General features: G+C 38.2%; 6 gene segments (V, D, J or C); all 6 read left to right on the forward strand.

Moving 5' to 3' along the window:
• The first annotated feature begins 7,874 nt into the window (after window positions 1–7,874).
• LOC125262615 lies at window positions 7,875–15,622 on the forward strand. The segment is given in 3 exon segments: window positions 7,875–8,047; window positions 10,110–10,198; window positions 15,245–15,622. Coding segments are annotated over 3 exon segments (576 nt in total).
• Window positions 12,338–12,843, forward strand: LOC125263427. The segment is given in 2 exon segments: window positions 12,338–12,402; window positions 12,494–12,843. Coding segments are annotated over 2 exon segments (363 nt in total).
• A 337-nt stretch (window positions 15,623–15,959) lies between the features above and the next one.
• On the forward strand, window positions 15,960–16,518 carry LOC125263430. The segment is given in 2 exon segments: window positions 15,960–16,086; window positions 16,180–16,518. Coding segments are annotated over 2 exon segments (363 nt in total).
• A 904-nt stretch (window positions 16,519–17,422) lies between these two features.
• On the forward strand, window positions 17,423–18,052 carry LOC125262616. The segment is given in 2 exon segments: window positions 17,423–17,634; window positions 17,724–18,052. Coding segments are annotated over 2 exon segments (369 nt in total).
• Window positions 18,053–21,507: 3,455 nt separating this feature from the next.
• LOC125262617 lies at window positions 21,508–22,068 on the forward strand. The segment is given in 2 exon segments: window positions 21,508–21,629; window positions 21,710–22,068. Coding segments are annotated over 2 exon segments (402 nt in total).
• Window positions 22,069–22,366: 298 nt separating this feature from the next.
• On the forward strand, window positions 22,367–23,027 carry LOC125263428. The segment is given in 2 exon segments: window positions 22,367–22,515; window positions 22,693–23,027. Coding segments are annotated over 2 exon segments (363 nt in total).
• Window positions 23,028–24,594: the final 1,567 nt, after the last annotated feature.

A 24,594-nucleotide genomic window follows, 5' to 3' on the forward strand; every position in this document is an offset into this window, starting at 1 on the left:
TGAAGAGGTCGTCTCGGTACGCTTTCAAACGAACTTTAGAGCGGTTCGCTTGAGATGTGAAAGCAATCCGACCCAGTTAATGGACCAATGAACCAAATGATATAATTTTAATAACGGAATGTGATATAAAAAGCAGTAATGTCTCATTCTGTGAGTGAGCACATTATTTACCATATCTGAAAACCAACGAGCGCCTATGTTGTGTAATTACACTTCTCCGTGCGAGAATGCTGTCCCGACGAAGTCTCAATTCTCTCAGTTATTTGCTTCATTATAAAATTCAAATGGTCTCTCTCGACAGACACACTGACAACAGGAGAGAGAGAAAGAGCTCGCGTTTGAATTTGCCGCAGCAAATATGAATGGAGTATATAATTTAACAGCGGGAGAGACGGCTACATTTATAAAGTGTTTGTGTGTGTCTGGACAGTTACAAATAAAGCCACAATAAGCTCATGGAGCTAGCTTGTCAATCATTATTTTGATGGATGACGCAGCGAAAACTCTGACCAATGAGAGGACCAGTTGTACTCGCATGTGACTTGCCTGAACGCATTTTGGTACGCTTTGAAATGTTGTCATGTGAAAGCGAACCGAACCAAGAAGAAAATGCAACATTGTAACAAATTTAGTCACTGTTTCGGAACAAAACAAGCGATCCATAGGTGTGAAAACACCCTAATCTTTCTAACTACACTTATTTTACCAATACTTTCATTAGACATTGGAATCTGAACCCAAAATACAAGTTAAATTATGTTTATTACAATCTAAGATGTTAACAAAATACCTTAAAGTGCATGTGCCTATCCAGTGGGTTTTCTTCATCTATTTATTTGGTCACATTTGTTGTCCTTTTATGGAAGCAAATCTCTCTCTCTCTCTCTTTCCACACACACACACACACACACACACACACACAGAGAGAGAGAGATAATGCATATATACCAAATAAATGACCAACGACAACAACTTGCTCTTTATACAAGTATTCAAGTATACAAGTACAATAAACCTGTGTTGACTTCAAATCATGATCCTTTCATCAGCTCTACTGCTCCTGGAAGCAGCTTCATCCTGTGAGCTTCACTGATGTTTATTTAAATTCTATTTTATCTATTCATTTGTACAGTCAAGCCCATATTATCTTACTAGTAACCATAATGACAGTGATCAACGTAATATTAAAGATGGCAAAGTCCATAAAAACTGAAAAGTATTATCACTTTTGACATGACAAGAGACCAATTGAACCACGAGTTCATCAATGAAAACTTCATTAACTAACAGCAGCATGTAAACATGAGCTAGCCGGAGTCTATAACCATTGCACATGTGTGCCACGTCCTTTGCAACATCTTGCGCATGACACGACATTTGAATTTGGAAAAGAAACACAAAACTGATGGGAGCCGCTGCGGTGAAGAACAGTGACTGGATCTAACACCTTACACTTTTTCTCAGTCGCTTTGGCACATTTCTCAGATCAGAACTGAAATTTTCAAAACTACTTGTTCAACATCCATATCATCTAGTCACTTGTACACATCATAAAAGCAGTTTCTCATTCTTTTGAACAAATTGCAAATGCTTTGGTACATTCATGCAACTGATTATGTACAACTGTCTGCCATTTCCTACATTATCAATTGCTAATGTCATGTTGCTCAAAATGTATTATATGGCTCTCTGTTGAATAGTCATTAGTTCATCGCACAAGTCATTAAATGCAAAATGGTTGATCTAGTTATCACAATCTGTCAAGTATATTATTAGACTTTGGTAAATGTGTCCTGAATTAATTAATTTTGCAGGTGAATCCTGAATTTCACTAATGTATTTAAGGGAATGTAAAGCATTAGATCAACCAATGACCCAACCAGTTCTCTAAAACAGCTCAAAGAATGCATGTCATGAATTTTCAATTGGAAAGCATATATAGACAGAGCACAACGCAAGAGTTACAATTTCAGATTAAAGCTGCAAGCAGCGATGAAAGGGCCCTCGCACCCGGGCTAACCGCCACCCGTTAGCATCAGGAAAACAGTGAACAGTGGGCGACATGCATGTAATCAAGTAAATATAGGAGAATTATAGCAAAATCACTTACAGTTTTTCTCAGTCGCTTTGGTGCATTTCTCACATCAATATTTACATTTGCACAACAGTTAATGCAGTTCTCAAAACAATTAGTACAAACTGCAAAACCTAGTTGATAACCTGCAAAAGCGTGTCACTTGCTCAAAATGGATAAGTCATTCCTCAAAAGCAAGTATTTATGTCAATGAAAGTGTCAGTGTCATCAAGATGAAAAGTCCTGACACCATTGTTTATGAACAAGATAGTCAAATGGCTTTGTCATGTTTTCATTATGACAGTTTACTCTGTCAATGTTTTCCAATGCAAAAAAGTCAGATCTTGGTGACACTACCTGAAAATGCTCAAGACAGCACTATATACTATTTGCAGAGCCATTTGAAAAATACAGTAAAGTTACACATTACTGTATTTAGTGAGGTAACAGTACAAGACACTGAATATGTATGTTTCACATTTTTACTGCATATGCTCTTTGCAATTCTAATTTGTTCACAGCATTGTGCAAAAGAAAAAATACACCCTTATTTGCAACAAACATAAACTCCCTTTGGGTAGAGCTGTGCACAACTGTAAACAATATTGCAGTACATATGGCAAATCTTTACTGTAACACTACTGTACACTACAATACACTAAATGTGTGATGCAGTAAAGCTGTACGTCTAAATGTAAATTGTACAGTGACAAGTTCTTGTCCCACTGCAAGCTTCATGTATGACACGATGACAGTAGTGTAGTGCAGATTGTTTAGTGCTGAATTACTGTCCATTTATACACACATGTTCTTCCAACGAAATGTTTGAATAATTGAATTTACAGTGGTTCTCCCAACATTTGGCTGCACCCTTCGACCAGCCTCAGCCATTGTGAGGCTGATTGACAACATGATCCACAATTGTAGCCCTGATTTCATCAGGGATCTGCCTATGTACTTGGCCTCTTCTTCCTCTTCCCCTGTTTTGTCCCCTTCCCCTTCTTCCCCGCACCCTTACCACTCTTCCATGAGGCTGACCTTCCATTTCTGTGTCACAGTATTGTAGAAATGGTACACACTATGTCCTGCTTGGTTCGTATATGCTTGTGGGAGTTTATGGGATTCAGCTCTGACAGTGATTGTAGAGAAGTGGCTTATCATTGGTTGCAACTAATGCTTCACACACCCCTTCTCATCAGTAAAAGTTGAGATTCACTTGAGAGAAATTGTTCAATTTAGGAGACATTTTCAGGAAAAAAAGATTTTACAAAAATGTGTAAAATTTGCTTGACAGATTTTGACAACTAGTTCAACATTTTTGTATGTAATGACTCAAGCAATGAAATGAGGACTATTAGTTTTATATGGAATGACTATTCAGCATTCACAAGTATAGTTAATTTTGACTGACATCACATAAGCAAATGATAATGTTGTAAATAGCAGAGAGTTGTATGAAAGCAATTGATGCATGTCCAAAAGCATTTGCAATTTGTTCGAAGGAATGAGAAACTGCTACTATGATGTGCACAAATGACTAAATGTTGTGGAGATTGAACTAACTGTTGTGCAAATGTAAAGAGTGATGTGAGAAATGCACCAAAGCGACTGAGAAAAACTGTAAAAGTGCCACACTTCCTGCTGCCAACAGGTGGCGCTTTGACCGTAACCGAATATTGCCATGTAGATGTCCTCAGGCCAGGACTATTATCAAACATGTGAAGTTTGGAGCAGATCGGACATTGTATGCCTGAGTTACTAGAACTTCCTGTTTCTTGGCTTTAATCGCATAGATTAGCACTTAGCCAAGTGTTTCATGATGTAACATATTTCTAGTATGTTTGGTACATCATGGCATATTAAAATGTTTTTCTGAGAGTGAACTAAAGTGTAAAGCATACCATTTCCTGTTGCCAGCAGGTGGCGCTATGACTAACTGAATATTGGCATATAGATGTCTTTAGGCCAGGACTCTTATCATACATGTGAAGTTTGGGGCAGATCGGACACTGTATGCTTGAGTTACAACAGCTTCAACATTCATGGTGAAACATCAGAATTTGTCAGGCTGCCATGGACACGCCCTTCAACGAAAACTCAAGATCTTTGCAATTAAATGTCGCTAAGGCCTTAAGATTAGACTGACCATATATGATGTTGTTATTATTAAATGTCTTTGAGGAGTTAATCACAGTGTAAAACATGTCATTTCCTGTTGCTGGCAGGTGGCGCTATGACTGCAACTGAACATTGGCATATAGATATCTTCAGGTCAGGACTCTAATAAAACTTGTGAAGTTTGGGGCAGATCCAACATCGTATGCCTGAGTTACAACAACTTCCTGTTTCATGGCAAAACATCGAAATTTGGCAGGCCGCTACGGCCACACCCTTCAGCGAAAACTCTAGATCTTCGCAATTTAACGTCTCAAAGGCCTTTAGATTAGACTGACCAAATATGATGTTGATCTGATTAAATCTCTAGGAGGAGTTCGTTAAAGTACAACATGTGGAAATGGCAAAAACTGCCAAAATTTTGTAGAGAAAATTCAAAATATCTCACTTCCTGTTGGGTTTACAAACTTTGCACCCAGGGGCTTTTGTGTAAAAACACAGCCGTGAGTCTGTTCAACACTTTGGGAGACAGAGGGTTATAGCAAGAGCCTTCCGCCGAGAAAACCCCCGCGGATCTCCCGCTCCTCAGTGTGTCGTGTGCCGGTGAGCTGCCTGCTGACAGCCTGCTGACCCCAGCGTGTCATTTGGTGCTCCGGATGAGGATCAGATATCAATAGCTGCATCTGTGAGAGGGCTGTCGTTCTCTGGAGAGGAAGATGAAGCTGAGCTTCCCACTTCAGCGGTGTTTGCTTGTGCTAAATCGGATTCAGAGTTGACAGCCATGCTTTCCTGGGCCGCCGCACACTCAGACTCATTCTGAACGATTGTGGCTGGATGATTGGTTCTGGGCTTGGAGCGCGACGCGAAAGATCGCCTCGCCCAACCCCCATGCCTTTCTTCCTAGAAGTGCATGAAGAGCTTTGGCAGTATGGAGGCACATTAGTGCCAAAATCTGTTAAAAGTTTTTCCTCTCTCACTACCCTCGTCTCTGGGGCAGTCAGGGGGTTCATGGGGGGTTCCTCAGGTGAACTGTGCAACTACGGTGCTTTATGCCCGCAGAATGCTGCCACCTGGTGGAATCACCCATGTCTCCCATCCAGTGCCTGTGAGGTGATGGCAGCTCTAGCTGTTAAGCTTCACAGTGCTAAGGGACAGACCGCCTTCTTCTTGCGTGCTATGGTCATCCTGCTGGCCAAGGCAACGCACGAGGGTAGTTCTGAGCCGGGGTTGATGCAGGACCCGCGCGTACTGACTGACCTTGCCCTCTGGGCGAGAGAAATCGCAGCTCGGGCCCTCAAACAGATGATGTCTACCTTGGTGGTCCAGGAATGCCATCTCTGGCTAAACCTTGCTGAGACGCGAGATGTCAACAAAATGCGCTTTCTTGACGCTCCCGTCTCACGAGGTGATCTCTTTGGTGACACTAGCAGGGATTGCACAGCAGTTCCTGACAGTGCAGAAGCAGACTTCTCCACTGTGGTCCAGTCTGCTTCTCGCCAAGAACATCCCCCTGCGAGCAGTGCTCCGCCCCGGCTCTACCGTGAGGCCAAGCCCTCTGCAGGAAGGTGATGCAGCCCGTCCCCAGGTCACCACTAAACCTGATGGTTAGCGAGGCGCCCTGGGATGGGTGACCAGGAGTTTCAGGGAATGGCTCTTTCTCAGGGGCTGGTGTACGCACCACTCCTTTCCCCAGAGGAGGGCCAGGTGGAGAATTTTTATACTGTTCCGCCATTGGCTCAATGGCCAGTGGTCCCAAATTCTCAAGAAAAAGTGGTTACCTAACTCTCAGGTCATACAGGGTGTGCTTGGGCAGTGAGTGATGCTCTAGCTGATCCAGCTGATCTGGAGCTGATTCAGGGACGCACAGGTAGACCTGTTTGCCTCCCAGGAATCCACTCACTGCCAGTTGTTTTACTCCCTGACTGAGGGGACCCTCGGCACGGATGCACTGGCACACAGCTGGCCCCGGGGTCTACGCAAATATGCATTTCCCCCATTGAGCCTTCTCGCACAGACACTGTGCAAGGTCAGGGAGGACGAGGAGCAGGTCTTGCTAGTTGCACCGTACTGGCCCAACCGGACCTGGTTCCCAGAGCTGGTGCTCCTCGCGATAGCCCCTCCCTGGCGCATGCCCCTGAGGAAGGACCTGCTTTCTCAGGGACAGGGCACCATATGGCACCCACGTCCTGACCTCTGGAACCTCCACTTGTGGTCTCTGGATGGGACGCGGAGGACTTAAGTGGCCTACCGCCCGCGGTAGTTGACACTATCACTCCGGCTAGAGCCCCCTCTATGAGGCGCGCTTATGCCATTAACTGGAGTCTGTTCACTGAATGGTGTTCGAGTGGTGACCCCCTGGAGTCTGTTCACTGAGTGGTGTTCGAGTGGTGACCCCCGAAAATGCCCGGTCAGCTCTGTGCTTTCCTTCCTTCAAGATGGCTTGGAGCGGATGCTGTCCCCCTCCACCTTGAGGAGTTATTACTAGTTATGGTTACTAGTAAGAGAATATGGGCTTGACTCTCATTGTATGTTCATACGGACAGTGTTCCAGACGCTACTGTAAGTTGCTGTGTAAACGGAACATTTCGAGACCCACACCTGTAAGTAAATGTGGTTGTCAATCCCAAAAACTGACAGTGTGCACGTGGCCAGAGAGTGTTCCAGACGCTACTGTAAGTTGCTGTGTGAACAAGACATTTCGAGACTCACACCTGTTAAGTAAATGCGGTTGTCAATCCCAAAAACTGACTGTGTGAACTTGGCCTGACTCTCTCTCTCTTATCCTTAAAAAAGTGTTGAAGTCAGTTTAAAAATACCAGTCTCTAAATTTCGGCAGTTCAATTCAATTCAATTCACATTTATTTGCATAGCGCTTTTCACGATACATATCATTTCAAAGCAGCTTTACAGAGAATGCATGTCAACATCACAATTTAAAGAATGCAGTTAGCAAATAATGTAATAATTTAGGCAATTAATTTACAATCACTGTTAGCAGTTTAACTGAACGTAGAAGCAATGAGTTCTTGGAAAAAAGAATCATATATTAACAATAATTAGGATGTGCATGTTGATCCAGATGATTGCGTCTTCTGAAATCCTCGCAGGAGTTGGCGCCGCCTCTTCATAGGTGTTGGTCATCTGAGGTCTTCTTAAGAGGCTGGATCCAAACTGAAGTTGAAGTCCTCTCTAGTCACCTCGGGACGGGTGTCCCGAGGTAAAACAGAAAAGCAAATGGAGAATAGTTCCAGTTGTCTGGAATTCTTCTTAATAATGGAGCTCTCAGCAGATGAATAAAAACTAAAAACTAACAACTCCTATAAGACACATTTAAAATCAGATTGTTTCACATTAAAGGAATAATTCACCAAAAATATGACTAAAAAGCAAAACATTGTATTATTAGTTTTAACTTTATAGAACAGTAAAATGCAGCCTTTTTCCAAACCTATAAGATTTTTTTTTTTTTCATAGTGACTACATTAATGATAAACTTAATGCTATTTTGGAGACGTAGTCTTTTTATTTGCTTTGTATGGAAAAAGCAGCCATCTTTTCAGTTCCACAGAAGACAGTAAGTCATGTGGGTCGAGATGAGAGTGAGTAAATGATGACAAAATTCATTTTTCAGTATTGTTCACTCAAGTCAGCATAGCTTGAGCTCAATTAGCACACAGTTACCCACATGGAAACACTAAGAGTCAAAATTTATCACACACCAATCAGAACCTTCAACAGAGAGATGAAAGAGCCCGAGTCAGTTCATTCAGTTTTGGAACAATGGATCCAGAGAGACGTGATTGAAAAGGTTGAGGACACCAGAGAGGAGGAGGAGGAAGAAGAGGATGAGCAAGAGCAGTAAGGAGTGGAGGAAGAGGTGAAGGAAGAGGAAGAGGAAGAGGAGGAGGAGGATGAGGAGGAGGAGGAGGAGGAGGAGGAGGAGGATGAGGATGAGGAAGAGGATGAGGTGCACTAGTTGACCTGTAACTTTTGAGTGCTGTACTTTGTTACAGCATGCATCAAATTGCATTACATACAGATAGAGTTTCTGTCTGCTTCCATTTTGTAAAAAGGATGTGTTACAGTTACAATAATCTGTACTTCTATTTTTGTAGGACACAGAGACGATGGAATGGAAGAAGCCTGACTAGACATTTCAGTTGATGCGTGCCAGGCGTAGGTTAGGCATCCCCCTGCTGCCTGGAAAGGGCCAGTGCAGCCTGTCATGAGATATTGACGAGATTCTCTGGTCTGTCCCAGACCAAAGATGTGATGCTGGGGCAGAATATTGGTCCCACTTTATATTAAGTGGCCTTAACTACTATGTACTTACTTTTAAATTAATCATTTGATACAATGCACTCATTGTGTACATACATGTTTTTACATTGTACTTATATTTTAAAAACACCTGCATGTAATTACATCTGTGAATAATTTCTGTAATTACATTTATAATTACACTGTTGACCCATCCCTTACATCTTACCCCTACCCTTAAACCTAACCATACCACCAAAGCTTTCCCTATCCTTACCCGTATCCCACCTCAATAGCAGCAAAAGTGTTTTGCAATTCAATATGAACCCAATAAGTACATTGTACTTATTTTTTTGTTTTAAGTACATAGTAGTTAAGGCCACTTAATATAAAGTGGGACCAGAATATCTTTTGTTGTTGTTTGGTGTAATGTACTGCACAGTACATTAAGGAATAAAAAATATGCAAATGTATACATGTGTTCATCATGTGAAAAGTTCCGTGAGGGGGAGAACCACAAGCAACACAACTTATTACTGGTTTTTGTTTTTGTAGTATTGTTTTGAATTTATCTCACCGGTGTGTAAGACTATGTTGTAGTGTGTGTGTTTTTGAGGGCTTGTGTGTGATGTCTGAGGGCAAAGTTTGTTTTTTCAGCAAGAGTGAATGGTTTTTAGTGTAGAGCTTCATTTTGACCTGAAAATAGGATGTTTGGGGAATTGGGTGAGATGTTATGGATTTGTGTTTACTGCTTTGAGAATATGAGGCATAGCTTTGAGAAATGTATTTAAGCAATCGAGAAAAACTGTAATATTCACCCTGTACGCATGCGGTGGAACTGTACCAATACTCAATGCAAATTCTCCAGTATTTATATACCCAGCCCATCCTTGGCTGTGTATATTTCTTGTGTTCCCACGAAGCAGAGAAGAAGAACCACTCATAAAATCATGTTTTATCCGTCTGTAAAAAAATAATTTCAAAATTAACCTATTTTTGTGCTTAATTTGCAGATGTGCAGCACTGTAGAACACAGCCAACCAAGCTCACTTTCAGTAAAACCTGGAGAATCTTTGACCATTTCCTGTAAAGTATCAGGTTATGATCTCAGTGATAGTTCCAAGGCACCTTCCTGGATTAGACAAGTTCAGGGGAAGATCCTTGAGTTCATTGGCATGATCCATGCTGGTGGTAGCACAGACTACAAGGATTCACTGAAAAATAAGTTCACCATCTCCAGAGACACATCTACAAGCACAGTATATATTAAAAGAAAAATCTGCAATTTGAGGACACGGCTGTGTATTATTGTGTTCGGTATACAGGCACTGTGATGAATACAAGTTTAAAGCTTGTGCAAAATACATGTGCACAAACACTGAACATGCATGATTAAATAATTATTAAGTAAAATCATTTATTTATAATTATAAATTATATATTTAAAAAATACACATCAGATACACATCAAACAACTAACTAAATAAATATCAGAGTTCAAAATACAAAGATTTGAATTCATTACTTTCTATGCCTTATGTGGATCCATACATACATCTGATTCATTAATATGATGCCCATATTTAAATACAATACTACCCTAACTGAATATTTAAATGGATTATGCAAATTCATCTTCCTCTTGAACCTTCATAATCAGTTCTCTATCAGTGTGCAGCTCAATAATTCAGTACAACAATATGGAGCGTAAAGTTTTGGGATTTACAGTACTGTTACTGGCTTCTCAATGTATGATTCCAGTTTTTACTGCTCAGAATATAATGGTTTGTTTTATCTGAATTTACACATATTTATCATGTTTTATTTTGCAGATTGTTTGCCTCTGGTTTTGACTTTGATGACTACTGGATGGCTTGGATCAGACAGAAGTCTGGAAAAGAGCTGGAATGGCTGGCATCGATATATGATAGCGAGAATATTTATTACTCCCAATCTGTCCAAGGACGGTTCACCATCTCCAAAGACAACAGTAGGAAGCAGGTGTATCTGCAGATGAACAGCCTGAAGAATGAAGACACTGCTGTATATTATTGTGCCCGAGAGACACAGTGACTGAAATGACTGCAGCGCTGTGCACAAAAACTGCCATTTCAATAAAGCTTATGAACATTTCAATAAAGCTTGTTATTCTGTTGCTTGATGTTTTTAACATTAAAAAACGAATAGGTCTCTAGAGTCTGTCTTAACAAAATAACACTGCAGAGTCTAAAGACACAGCTGTAGTAATAGGACTAAACACATCATTACTAAAACACAGTCCTGTATCCACTCTCACCAGAACACATCACTGTTGATCTGTTTGAAGAAACTCAGAAGTTACACGCACCTGCCAAATGTAACAAAATAAAAACTGTTACATCAAGAGGTGGTACTATTGTCCCTGAAATGAACCTCAATGGCCTCCCCTTACGGAACAAAAATATATGGAAATATACTGCAAAATATAATGCGATGTATTACATAATACATTTCCATATATGGGAAACTAGTGCTTATATTTTTCAATATGCTGCAATATATGCATTGACCATGTATGGCTATATATTGATACATATAAAATATGTATAAATGAAGACAAAAATAGCATTACATTCATCAAGTTTTATCCTTTATTGTGTATATATATTGCACACACATGTTCCCATATAAATGTGAATGTATTGTACACACATATATATCCACACATTCATGGAATGAGTAACAATCAGTGGTTACAACAGACTTCTAATTCCCAGCATGCTTTGCTTCTGACTGTTAAAGGAAAGTAAATGTTAAAATTAAGTGCTATTTCATGTGTTTTGCTCAATATTGATATAGGAGGAGATCTGTTAGTGTTTAAAGTTGTATTATTTAGGAATTTAAAAGGTTTTCTGGTATGTGTGAGTTTTTGGGGTTACCATTGTGCTGAAGAGTAGAGTCTGTGGTTAGGTTTATGATTGGCTGAACACTGTTAAGACTATAATAACTTTATTTAAAAAGTAATGGCTGTGCACGCTTTAGCACAGTGATAGTCTCTTTGGTAGAAATGTTAGTACATGCAGGTGTGCTTTTGTTAACTAACTTGAAAATATAAAACATTTAAAATGTAAATTATTATAAAATATAATAAATGTGTTAAATAATATATTTTAACATATGTGTTCATACTGCATGAGTAAATCTATCTGCAATATATTATGCATGCACCATATCTGATCACATATAAATCTATATATTATGAAGTATGTTACTGAATATAAAATTACATACATTATGATATATTAGTAAATATATTATCACATATTTTTCAATATATGAAAAGCAATTCCTTATGTATTATTCAATATATTGCAATATATGCATAGACCATATATGTATATATAATGATACATATAAAAAATATATTGCAATCAAAACCAAAAAGGCACTATATTTTTACATATATTACCAAAACATTTTCCCATATAAATCTAAATACATTATGGTGGATATTTATAAATATATTATTGCATATATTTTGGGATATATAAACACATATATTATATATTCATGTTCAATATATTGTAATGTATTGAAAGCAGAAATCATTTGTATATTTTGCAATATATTGCAATATATTACATGAATATATAATAGAGTGTATAATATATGTATCATCAATATATTATTCAATGTATTCAAATATATAATATATTGGAAAATAAAAAGGGAAAATAATATGTTACAATATATCATAATATATTTTAAGAAATATATTGGTAAATATATGTTCCTTTCGTAAGGGGATCAAGCTCCACAGACTCCACAGTTTTTGCTAATTCAGGGTTTCAATGCAAATGATCTGATGTCCGTACCATATTTAAACAACTACACTGTTGAGTGGAGGACTCATTCAGCCTTGACATAAATCATGTTCACTTCATATCTCTTGCTGTTGCTGGCCGCAGTGTCTGGTAAATATATTTATAGGACAAAATATACACTTTTCTTAGTGTAAATAAATACATGATCCTGATTATTTGTAGAATTTATGTTTATCCACAGGTATTGACTCTCAGGTTGTGCTCACACAGTCTGAACAGTCAGTGGTTGTGACTCCAGGTGGTTCCCGCAAACTGACCTGTGCCTGCAGTGGATTCACTCTTAGTAGCACTTACATGTATTGGATCCGTCAGGCACCTGGAAAAGGACTTGAATGGATTATTTATTATTATTCAGATTCTTCTAAGAGCTCAGCTCAGTCAGTGCAGGGCAGGTTCACAGCATCTAAGGACAGCTCTAATTTCTATCTGCACATGAATCAGCTGAAGACTGAAGACACTGCGGTGTATTACTGTGCAAGAGAGACACTGTGGAAACACTAATACAGACAGCTGTTCAAAAACTCAGGTGGACATGGTTGAGTTACACAAACTGAAAAAGGGGAAGAGCCTCTGAAGTGACATAAGCCAATCTATAGTGTTTTGAATGTACATATATTAAATACAAAAACCTGTTAATATTAAAATGATTCCTTATTCAGAATCATACATGCTGTCTGTTCAATCTAAAACTTACATTTTCTTTTATTAAGTGTGGATTTTTTTCTCTAATAATCCTTCTGCCTCAAAACTTCACTCTCATGTCGACCCGTATGACCTACTGTCTTCTGTGGAACAGAAAAGGTGGCTTCTTTTTCCATACAAAGAAAATAAAAAGACTACGTCTCCAAAATGACAAAATAAATACCATTACATTTATCATTAATGTAATCATTATGAAAAAAAAAAAAAATAGATTGGAAAGAGACTGCATTTTATTGTTCTATAAAGTTAAAACTAATGATACAAAGTTTTGCTTTTTAGTTATATTTTTGGTGAATTATTCCTTTAATGTGAAACGATCTGATTTTAATGTGTCTTATGGGGGTTATTAGTGTTCATCTCTTGAGAGCTCCATCAGACGAATTCCAGACAACTGCTGACATTTAGAGACTGCTGTTTTTAGCCTGACTTCAAAACATGTTTAAGGATAAGAAAGAGTGATAAAAGATATATTACTTTATCAGTGTATGCCTTTGTTCTGTAATTTATTCATGGTGTGTTATTTTGTATTGTGTCAGTGTTTCTGAGATGCATCCAGATCACAGAGTCTGGCCTGTGGTTGGTGGTAACAATCTACCGTGGAAAGATCAATTGTTTTTTGGAAATTCACCAGCACTGCATTGATGGTTAATTTTTTAAATGTCTAATTTCTAAACTAATTTCCAGTTTAGAGTGAATATTTGTTTTTAGTATATTTAGCTGGTTGTTGTTCCACGTGTATCTGCTTTATAGGATTTACAGCTTATCAGGGTGTATTTAAAGGTTGCTGGAGTTACAGGTGCACTTGCTGCATCATGGTGCATATTAAGTTTAATATTTGAATTATTTTAATCATTTCTTTTGTTTTTATTTATTTATTTGTTTGTTTGCTTGTTTTGTTAAAATAAGCTTCATCTTGACAATATCCATGTATTAGTAGAGGAGTAAATGATGACAAAATTCATTTTTTGGTGAACTATCCCTTTAATATTCATGCTGTACGGTGGAACTGTACCAATACTCAATGCAAATTCTCCAGTATTTATATACCCAGCTCATCCTTTGCTCTGTATATTTCTTGTGTTCCCACGAAGTAGAGAAGAAGAACCACTCATAAAATCATGTTTTATCTGTCTGTACTCATAATGATGTCTGTCATGCCTTGTGAGTACAATTCTTCAAGGTTTTTTGAGCAGTATTAAACTTTTCACCATTGATACAATCATAACCAAAAGTTCCTTTTCAAAATTAACATATTTTTGTGCTTAATTTGCAGATGTGTGCAGCACTGTTGAACACAGCCAACCAAGCTCACTTTCAGTAAAACCTGGAGAATCTTTGACCATTTCCTGTAAAGTATCAGGTTATGATCTCAGTGATGGCTCCAAGGGACCTTCCTGGATTAGACAAGCTCAGGGGAAGATCCTCGAGTTCATTGGCATGATCCATGCTGGTGGTAGCACAGACTACAAGGATTCACTGAAAAATAAGTTCACCATCTCCAGAGACACATCTACAAGCACAGTATATCTTAAAGGACAAAATCTGCAACTTGAGGACACGGCTGTGTATTATTGTGTTCGGTATACAGGCACTGTGATGAATTCCAGTTTAAAGCTCGTGCAAAAAAACATGTGCACAAACACTGAACATGCATGACTAGTTTTGACGTTGAATGGCAGGATACGACCTTGATCATTAAACACTCTAATGAATCTCTATATTTACTGTTGACAACAAACTGTGGAAAGAATTGTTTTAATTATTTAAGTAAAACATTTATTTATAATTATAAATTATAAATTATAAATAGTACACATCAGATACACATCAAACAACTAAACTAAATAAATATTAGAGTTCAATATACAAAGATTTGAACTTCATTACTTAAATACCTTGTATGGATCCATGTAAAATCTAATGTAAAAAAAAATCTAAATAAAAAATAAAAACATCTAATTCAGTAATATGATGCCCATATTTAAATACAATACTACCCTAACTGAATATTTAAGTGGATTATGCAAATTCATCTTCCTCTTGAACCTTCATAATCAGTTCTCTATCAGTGTGCAGCTCAATAATTCAGTACAACAATATGGATCGTAAAGTTTTGGGATTTACAGTACTGTTACTGGCTTCTCAATGTATGATTCCAGTCTTTATTGCTCAGAATATAATGGTTTGTTTTATCTGAATTTACACATATTTATCATGTTTTATTTTGCAGATTGTTGGTGTCAGACACTGACTGAGTCTGAAGCTGTAGTCATCAAACCTGGAGAATCCCATAAACTGACATGTACTGCCTCTGGTTTGGACTTTGATAATAAATGGATGGCTTGGATCAGACAGAAGTCTGGAAACGAGCTGGAATGGCTGGCATGGATCAAACATGATAGCAAGGAAATGTATTACTCCCAGTCTGTCCAAGGACGGTTCACCATCTCCAGAGACAACAGTAGGAAGCAGGTGTATCTGCAGATGAACAGCCTGAAGAATGAAGACACTGCTGTATATTATTGTGCCCGAGAGACACAGTGACTGAAATGACTGCAGCGCTGTGCACAAAAACTGCCATTTCAATAAAAGTTAATAAACATTTCAATAAAGCTTGTTATTCTGTTGCTTGATGTTTTCAACATTAAAAAATCTAATAGGTCTCTAGAGTCTCTCTTAACAAAATAACATTGCAGAGTCTAAAGACACAGCTGTAGTAATAGGACTCTGTCATTACTAAAACACAGTCCTGTACCCACTCTCACCAGAACACATCACTGTTGATCTGTTTGAATGAAACTCAGAAGTTACACGCATGTGCCAACTGTAACAACAAAAAAATAAAAACTGTTACATCAGGAGGTGGTACTATTGTCCCTGAAATGAACCTCGAAGGCCTCAAGCTCCACAGACTCCACAGTTTTTGCTAATTCAGGGTTTCAATGCAAATGATCTGATGTCCGTTCCATATTTAAACAACTACACTGTTGAGTGGAGGACTCATCACCAGTTCAGCCTTGACATAAATCATGTTCACTTCATATCTCTTGCTGTTGCTGGCCGCAGTGTCTGGTAAATATATTTACAGGACAAAATAAACACTTTTACTTAGTATAAATAAATACATGATCCTGATTATTTGTAGATTTTCATGTTTATCCACAGGTATTGACTCTCAGGTTGTGCTCACACAGTCTGAACAGTCAGTGGTTGTGACTCCAGGTGGTTCCCGCAAACTGACCTGTGCCTGCAGTGGGTTTTCTGTTAGTGACTATACCATGCATTGGATCCGTCAGGCACCTGGAAAAGGACTTGAATGGATTATGTATTATTATTCAGATTCTTCTAAGAGCTCAGCTCAGTCAGTGCAGGGCAGGTTCACAGCATCTAAGGACAGCTCTAATTTCTATCTGCACATGAATCAGCTGAAGACTGAAGACACTGCGGTGTATTACTGTGCAAGAGAGACACTGTGGAAACACTAATACAGACAGCTGTTCAAAAACTCAGGTGGGCATTGTTGAGTTACACAAGCTGAAAAAGGGGAAGAGCCTCTGAAGTAACATAAGGCCAGTCTACAGTGTTTTGCATGTACATACATTAAATATAAAAACCTATTATTAAAATGATTCCTTATTTCGAATCATATTTGCTCAACTCAGTAAATCTAAACTGACTAATCTGTTTCCCACAGTATGTCTCAGTATGTAGCAGATTGTTCAGTCTAAAGCATATATTTTCTTATATAATGACTGGTGTCTTTTTTCCCCCCCTAATAATCCTTCTACCACAAAACGTCATTATCTCTACTAATAATAATACAATGTCAAGATGGAGCTTATTTTAACAAAACTACAACAAAATTCAAATATTAAACATAATATGCACCATAATGCACCAAGTGTACCTGTAATGCAGCATCATTTAAATACATCCTGATAAGATGCAAATTCTGAAGGCAGATACATGTGGAACCACAACCAGCTCTTGAAACTCCTTGTGCCACAACTGACACACTAATATCTGTTATACTAATCCAGAAAGGAGAGGAAACAACAACAATATACAAAAACATGAAATTCTAAACTGGAAATTAGTTTAGAAATTAGACATGTAAAAAAAAAAAAAAAATGACCCATCAATGAGTTGCTGGTGAATTTCCAAGAGCAATTGATCTTTCCACCAGATTGTTACCACCAACCACAGGCCAGACTCTGTGATCTGGAACATCTCAGAAAAATTGACACAATACCAAATAACATGAACCATGAATAAATTACAGAACAAAGGTGTACACTGATAAAGTAATATATCATTTATCAAATGTTATAGGCAAGATTTTTTCCCTTGTCTACTGTTTCCCTGTACTGTTTTCAGATTACTGCATTAAACTACAGTGTAAGTCTACAAACCTCCAACTATGCAAATAATTTTGTGGGAAGGGCAGCGTCTCCCAGACTCCTGAAAGATTGTGTTATAAGCTGAACTTTCAGTCAGTGCATGTGTCCAGTGACTAAAACAGCTGCAGTGTAACCTATAACTGTTTTACTGCCTTTTAGTTTGACAGTTTTTCTGCTGTAATGGAGATGCTGGTGTATGGACTCCTGATGATTAGTGCATGTGAGAATTCTAATTAGCAGATTGTTATTGTTATTATTAACTTTTTTCTAATCCATCTAACATTAATGCCATTTTTTTTTTCTCTCCAGGTGTTAGTGGTCAGTCTTTGACCTCCTCAGATTCTGTGATAAAAACACCAGGAGAATCAGTCACTCTGTCCTGCAGTGTGTCTGGATTCTCAATGAGCAGCTGGTACAGCTGGATCCGTCAGAAACCAGGGAGAGGACTGGAGTGGATTGGGTATATAGATAGTGGCACAACTGCATATTATGCTCAGTCTCTTCAAGGCCAGTTCTCCATCACAAAAGACACCAGCAAAAACATGCTGTATTTAGAGGTGAAAAGCCTGAAGACTGAAGACACAGCTGTTTATTACTGTGCAAGACAGTCACAGTTACACAAAAGACTGCAGGGCTGAACAAAAACTATTCATGTGATCTCTGAGGTCTCAAGAAGACCTCATAGGCATACTGCAATCTTTAAGTCATAAAACTTGTTAAATCTCTGAGTGTTTTAGTAATTGATTTAATCTGAATAAACCGCTAACCATAACCCCTTATTCAAGTACCCCTACAACTACTAATACTCTAATGAGAGTTTTATCTTCATGTTTGCTCTCACAGAATGTAAGAAGAGCTTTTGAAAACCTGTTGACAATCAGACTTATTCATGTGTACTGTTGTAAATGTTAATGTTGAACTGTTCATTTTTCAGTCTGTTGGTGTCAGACACTGACTGAGTCTGAGTCAGCGGTCATTAAACCTGGAGGATCTCACAGACTTACCTGTACAGCCTCTGGATTTAGCAGTGACCCGAGCTTGGCCTGGATCAGACAGGCTGCAATGGCATATATATATATCTATATCTATATCTGCAATGGCATATATATAAGTCTACACTTCCCTGTTAAAACAGCTGTTTTTTGTGATGTGAAAAATGAAACAAAGATAAATGAATTAGAACTTTTGCACTTTTAATGTAATGTAAAAAGTACAACAAATGCAATTCCACTGAAAACCAAAGTGACAGATTTCAGAGAGAGAAAATTAAAATAACCTAGTTGTAATTGGTTATGTTGCTGTGTTTAGAATGACCTAATCATCAAGCTCATGTGGAAAAATACACATCTGTCTTCACCTGAAATGATGTTTACTAACTCTAAATCTGAGCAGTTTTTGTGAGATTTTTCTGATGTTCTTGGTTACATGCTACTAAAAGAGCCACGGGGCACAAAGACCTTACGAAGCATCAATGGGATCTCATTGTTGAAATTTACAGCTAAAAAATTACCAAAGCATTAGATATCTACCATGAAGCACTGTGAAGACAGTCATCAACAAGTGGAAAAATAATGGCACAACAGTGACATTATTAAAAACAAGGCGTCCCTCCAAAATTGATAAGACGACAAAGATAAAACTGGTCAGGGAGGCTGTTATGTCTGACCAAGTTTGAACTTTTTGGCTATGACAAATTCCTAATTAGTCTAGGGTAGGAGCACAGCAGCAAATGGATGAGGGTGAGACAGAGACAGCAGAGAAGCAGCCCATCTCCAGTGCCAGAAATTGCTTTACAAAAGTACAGCAAAATATACTAGCTCCCAAGCTAACATAAAAAGGAGAAAAGGTCCAATTCAAAAATAAAATAGCACCCACCTCCCTACTAACCCCTCAATAAAGAAATAAGCAAATAAGTCATTAAGCTAATAAACTACAAATATGTAATCATAGAAGTTCACACTCAATTCCCCCTTTTTATGTCCCAACAGTAGAGAGGTGAAACAAAGGGAAAAAATCCACCTGAGCAGATAAAACACAGTGAGGTTAAGTTACAGAATGCCAAAGCAGCATTAAAGTACACATGAAATCAAAATTGACCTTTTTATTTTGTTAGCTCAAATTGCTAGTTTTGTGGTGAACAATTCATCCGTGCAAGTCAATCCACACAAAAAAAAAATTGTTTGGCTTCGTAATATTTAATCAAAATCTGAAAATGCTCCTCCCCTCTGCAACGGTGCCCCTTCTCTGATGACATCAGTTTGACGGCTTTGGTTGAAATCGCTTAAACCACTTCCCTCCAACCGTTCATCTGCTATGAGCGAGAGAAGGAGAGGAGGAGCGCTAAAGTAAAGCCCTGCCCTCTATTCAATATTCCGTTTCACTTGGAAATACGTCACAGCACCGGAGAAAATTTGTTTGCAACTCCCGGTTCACGCGGACTTTAACGCAGCATATAAGCAAAGACTACAGAATAACACAAGACGTGTCACATATTGTTTTGAATTTGTTTGAAAGTGTAACACGCATTATGGCGGAATAAGTCCCGCCTTCAAAATAAGAGCCAATCGCTGGTAAAGTCATCGCGTCACTGCAGCGGCCGTTAGAAGCAGAGATTGTATATAATGGGGAGATAAGAGGGTCTGTATCTCTTACCATTGGAGAAAGCGTAACGGCTAATTTAATCACGTGTGGCACCTCTCAGCCTATCGTGTAATGGCAGTGACGTCAGTCGCAACATTCCCTATGCCTTCTCTTAAAAAAATACATTTTTATCAAGCTAAAATCTACATATAGTTCCCAACGAAAGTATTGTTTAGTGTAAAACATGCTGAAGATTAGCAAACAGGCTGTCGATTAATTAAATGATTAGCTATTTCCCCACAAAAGCTGTTTAATCAGCATAGTGAAGCCTCTCATCCATTGACTTCCATTCAAAAACAGCCTCTAGTCTCCGGGGGCGGAGCGTTAGCTTTAGCCATTACGCTTTTTTGGCTGAAGGTTGCAGGCTTGCTTTCCAGTGGCTTTGGTTAGATGCACCGGTTTCGATAGAAACAGTCATGCGCGCGCCTCCGAGATGAGGCACAAGAGACGCGCATTTAGGTCTGCGCATGTCCATTAGCTTGAGCCAGCCTAAATTTTTTTTTTTTTTTGTCATGATTCGAGCGTTTGTAAAAAAATGTATGTTGTTGTCAGATTTCATTGGTGATTTCAAATATGAAATTTAATTGAAAGCTTGGCAAACAGCTTTGCAGAATTTGATGTTTCCTCATTCAAAGAGATAGGAGCTGCACTTGCATGCCCAAGAGGCGTTTCAAAGATGGTCGCCGAGTGAAATGACTTGTCTTAAAGGGACTTTGATATAAGTCTGGAGTTGAATATAAGGACACAGTCAAGCCACGAGCAACATAGCGAGTGTTGCAGTTTAAAGGGAGAGAGAGAGAGAGAGAGAGCGAGAGAGAGAGCACATCTTGGGCACCACAACAAACACTTATGGCTCTGGATGTCAAAACTGGTCAAAATTGTAAAAGGTTTGGTGCATAAACAACACAGCACACCAGCAAAAGAACACCATTCTGTTAAAGCGGAGGTGGCAGCGGAAGAGGACCTGATGACGCTTTGCACAGGAGATGCCCTCGCAATTTAACAGATCTGGAACGTTTTTCAAAAGAAGAGAAGAAAAATATTCAAGCTGATAAACTCCTATCCTATCCCTGTCTGAGTGCTGTAATAAAATCAAAGGGTGCTTCAACTATATTAGCTTAGGTGTGTGTACACTTATAAATTTAGTTATTCCAATTTATTTATTTGTTTATTTTCTGAAATGTGTCACGTTGGTTTTCAGTGGCATTGCATAGGCTGTACCTTTTACATTAAAGGTGCTAAATTTGTAATATGATTGATCTTTGTTTAATTTTGTACATCACAAAAAAAAAAAAAAAAAAAAAAAAAAAAAACAGCTGTTTTAACAGGTTTGTAGACTTTTGTGCATTACATGACAGCTATTACATGATTTGGATGAGGAATGGAGATGAAGGGTCAGTCTGTATTATTATATAGATTTTTACGTCAATGCAAATCTCCACCCTTCTCTCATGTAAACAGGAGCACAGAGACATAATAAAGGCTCTTAGTGTTTTACAGAGCCACAGTGCAGTGAAAATACAACCAGAATCATGGACTGCATTTCCATACTGCTGGTTTTGGCAACTGCACCCTGTGAGTATCTTCAGCTCAACACAAAAAACTAATAAAAAAAAGTTCAATTTGTATTACTAAAAATGCTTTAATGATTGTAGGTCTTTTCTGTATTGAGCTGAATCAGCCTCCTGTCATGGTAGTAAAACCAGGAGAAACATTTACCATCGCCTGTAAGATCACTGGATATTCAGCTTCAGGCGGTGGCTACACAAACTGGATCAGACATTCAAGTGGAAAACCGATGGAATGGATTGGCTGGTTCTACACTTCCAGTAGCAATAGTGTCAAAGATTCACTGAAAAATAAGATCAGTTTCTCATCTGAATCCTCCAGCAATGCAGTCATTTTAACAGGACAAAACTTCAACACTGAAGACACAGCTGTGTATTATTGTGCTCGCCATACACTGTGCCACAAACTGCCACAGGACCTGCACAAAAACCTCTCTCTTCAATGAAGACATTTTCAATAAAAAGCTTTATTTGGTGACATAATATTAGACTTTTTTTGAGTCAATTTTTGCAGTATATAATATCATGTGACAAAATACCAAATTTTGTATGTCAAATAAATAAATGAATAGGTCAGGTGATGTTTTAGCCTTTGTAAATCAGTTATCTTTAAGTGTCTTTACAATAAAATCATCTGCTAAATGGCAAGTAATAAAATTTAAAATAATTCAGAAGGGGGCACCCTTTCTCATTAAATTAGTAACTGGTGATTGTGATGAACCAGTTTTGTTTGAACACACCTACTCTGTTACTCCACATGCATGAGTAAATATATCAATGCAAACCCAGCTGCCATATTTCCTATTTAAACAACTGAGCAAAGGAGTGTTCAATCTGAAGAGGAGAAACAATGTTCTCCCTAAAGCTCTTTCTGCTGTTGGCAACCGCACACAGTGAGTGTTTTCATATTTTACAATTCTGAAGAAGTTAAGGGGGTTTTATTTAGCCAGTTTTAGGGTGTTAAACTGTAAAACCCATTCCCATTTTATCACTATTGTGATTGTGTGTAAAGTTTTTTTTTTTTTTTTTTTTTTTTTTTCCCCTCTCTCTCTCTCTCTCTCTCTTTGTAGGTATTGACTCTCAGGTTGTGCTCACACAGTCTGAACAGTCAGTAGTTGTGACTCCAGGTGGTTCCCGCAAACTGACCTGTGCCTGCAGTGGATTCACTCTTAGTGACTATAGGATGCACTGGATCCGCCAGGCACCTGGAAAAGGACTTGAATGGATCTTGCACTATTATACAGACTCTGACAAAGGCTCAGCTCAGTCAGTGCAGGGCAGGTTCACAGCATCTAAGGACAGCTCTAATTTCTATCTGCACATGAATCAGCTGAAGACTGAAGACACTGCGGTGTATTACTGTGCAAGAGAGACACTGTGGAAACACTAATACAGACAACTGTTCAAAAACTCAGGTGGACATGGTTGAGTTACACAAGTTGAAAAAGGGGAAGAGCCTCTGAAGTGACATGAGGACAGTCTACAGTGTTTTGCATGTACATACCTTAAATACAAAAATCTGTTGATATTAAAATGATTCCTTATTTAGAATCATACATGCTGTCTGTTCAATCTAAAACATACATTTTCTTATATTAATAGTGGACTGGATTCTTTTTTAATAATAATCCTTCTGCCACAAAACTTCACTACCTCTATTAATATGGATATTGTCAAGATGACAGACAAACAAACAAACAAACAAAAAACAGAAGAAATGATTAAAATAATTCAAATATTAAACTTAATGGGGCAGTTTCCCGGACAGGGTTTAAATTAAGCCAGGATAGGCCTCAATCTAGAATAGTTAATCGTGGCTTAAAAAGTGGCTTTCTGAAACACAGATTAAGTACAGATTACTAAAATCTGGACTATGGAGTCCAGACTTAAAATAAACTAGATTAATTTAAAACTAACTATGCTAATATGAATTAGCATGAGAGAGGTTGCCTGTAAAACATGGAATGAACCAAGTAAAGCTTAAAATTGCATGGAACTGAGAAGCAAATCCAAGGAAAACAATGGCAGCAGAAAAAGACTGCAATCCAAAAAAAAAAAAAATAATAATAATAATAATAAAAAAATATAGCTGCAAGCAGCAATTCGGGGCCAAGCCCCAGAAGGGGCAGTAGCGCAATACGGAGCAGGTAGAGCAAAAACAGCAGAAATTGAATGTACATGCAAAACAGCTGGTTCAGAAGGACAGGTGGAAATGAAATGAAAATCAATAGAAGTTCAGATGAGAATGAACACAGAATGAACTAAAAACACTTGTATCTAATTCAAGAGGAATAAAGATTAGTACAATGCTTATTTGGATAAAAAAGGAATCAAAATGACTCATTACACACAATTGCATAATGACCACCCAACACGGGATTCGAACCCACAACCTCCAGGTCCAGTGTCCATTGCGCATGTCATTGCACCACTGTGCAGGTGACTGTTGACACAACTGCCGAAGTTCACTAGTTTATGTGAAAATGGACTCAAAAAGAAGAATTTTTATGAAACTGCACTGAATGTTATATTTAATAACTTTACTTTAGATCATTCTGCAGCTCATCATGCTGTAGCGCAATACAGAGCAGGAAGAAGAAAAACAGCAGAAAATGAACAAACATGAAACACCTGGTTCAGAATTATGGGCGAGAATGAACTCAGAAAGTACAGAAGCTTAGATGAAAATGAACACAGCATGAAACAAAAAGCATTTATTTCTAATCTAGAGGCAATAACGGAATCAAAACACACAATTTCATAAAACCACTCCACCCGAGATTTGAACCCACTATCTTTAGGTACAGGGCTCGTCAGGTACCTGGCTTTACACATTGAGCTACATTATGACACATGTTCAACATGTTGTGGAAGAGAACTTTTAGTGTAACAAAGAATTTACAAAAAAAACATTTCTTAGCATGCTAACCATATTAGCATGCCAAGCTAACTTAATGCTAATGAAGCTCATG

Source organism: Megalobrama amblycephala, linkage group LG2, assembly GCF_018812025.1.
Source record: "Megalobrama amblycephala isolate DHTTF-2021 linkage group LG2, ASM1881202v1, whole genome shotgun sequence".
Classification (NCBI taxonomy): Eukaryota; Metazoa; Chordata; class Actinopteri; order Cypriniformes; family Xenocyprididae; genus Megalobrama; species Megalobrama amblycephala.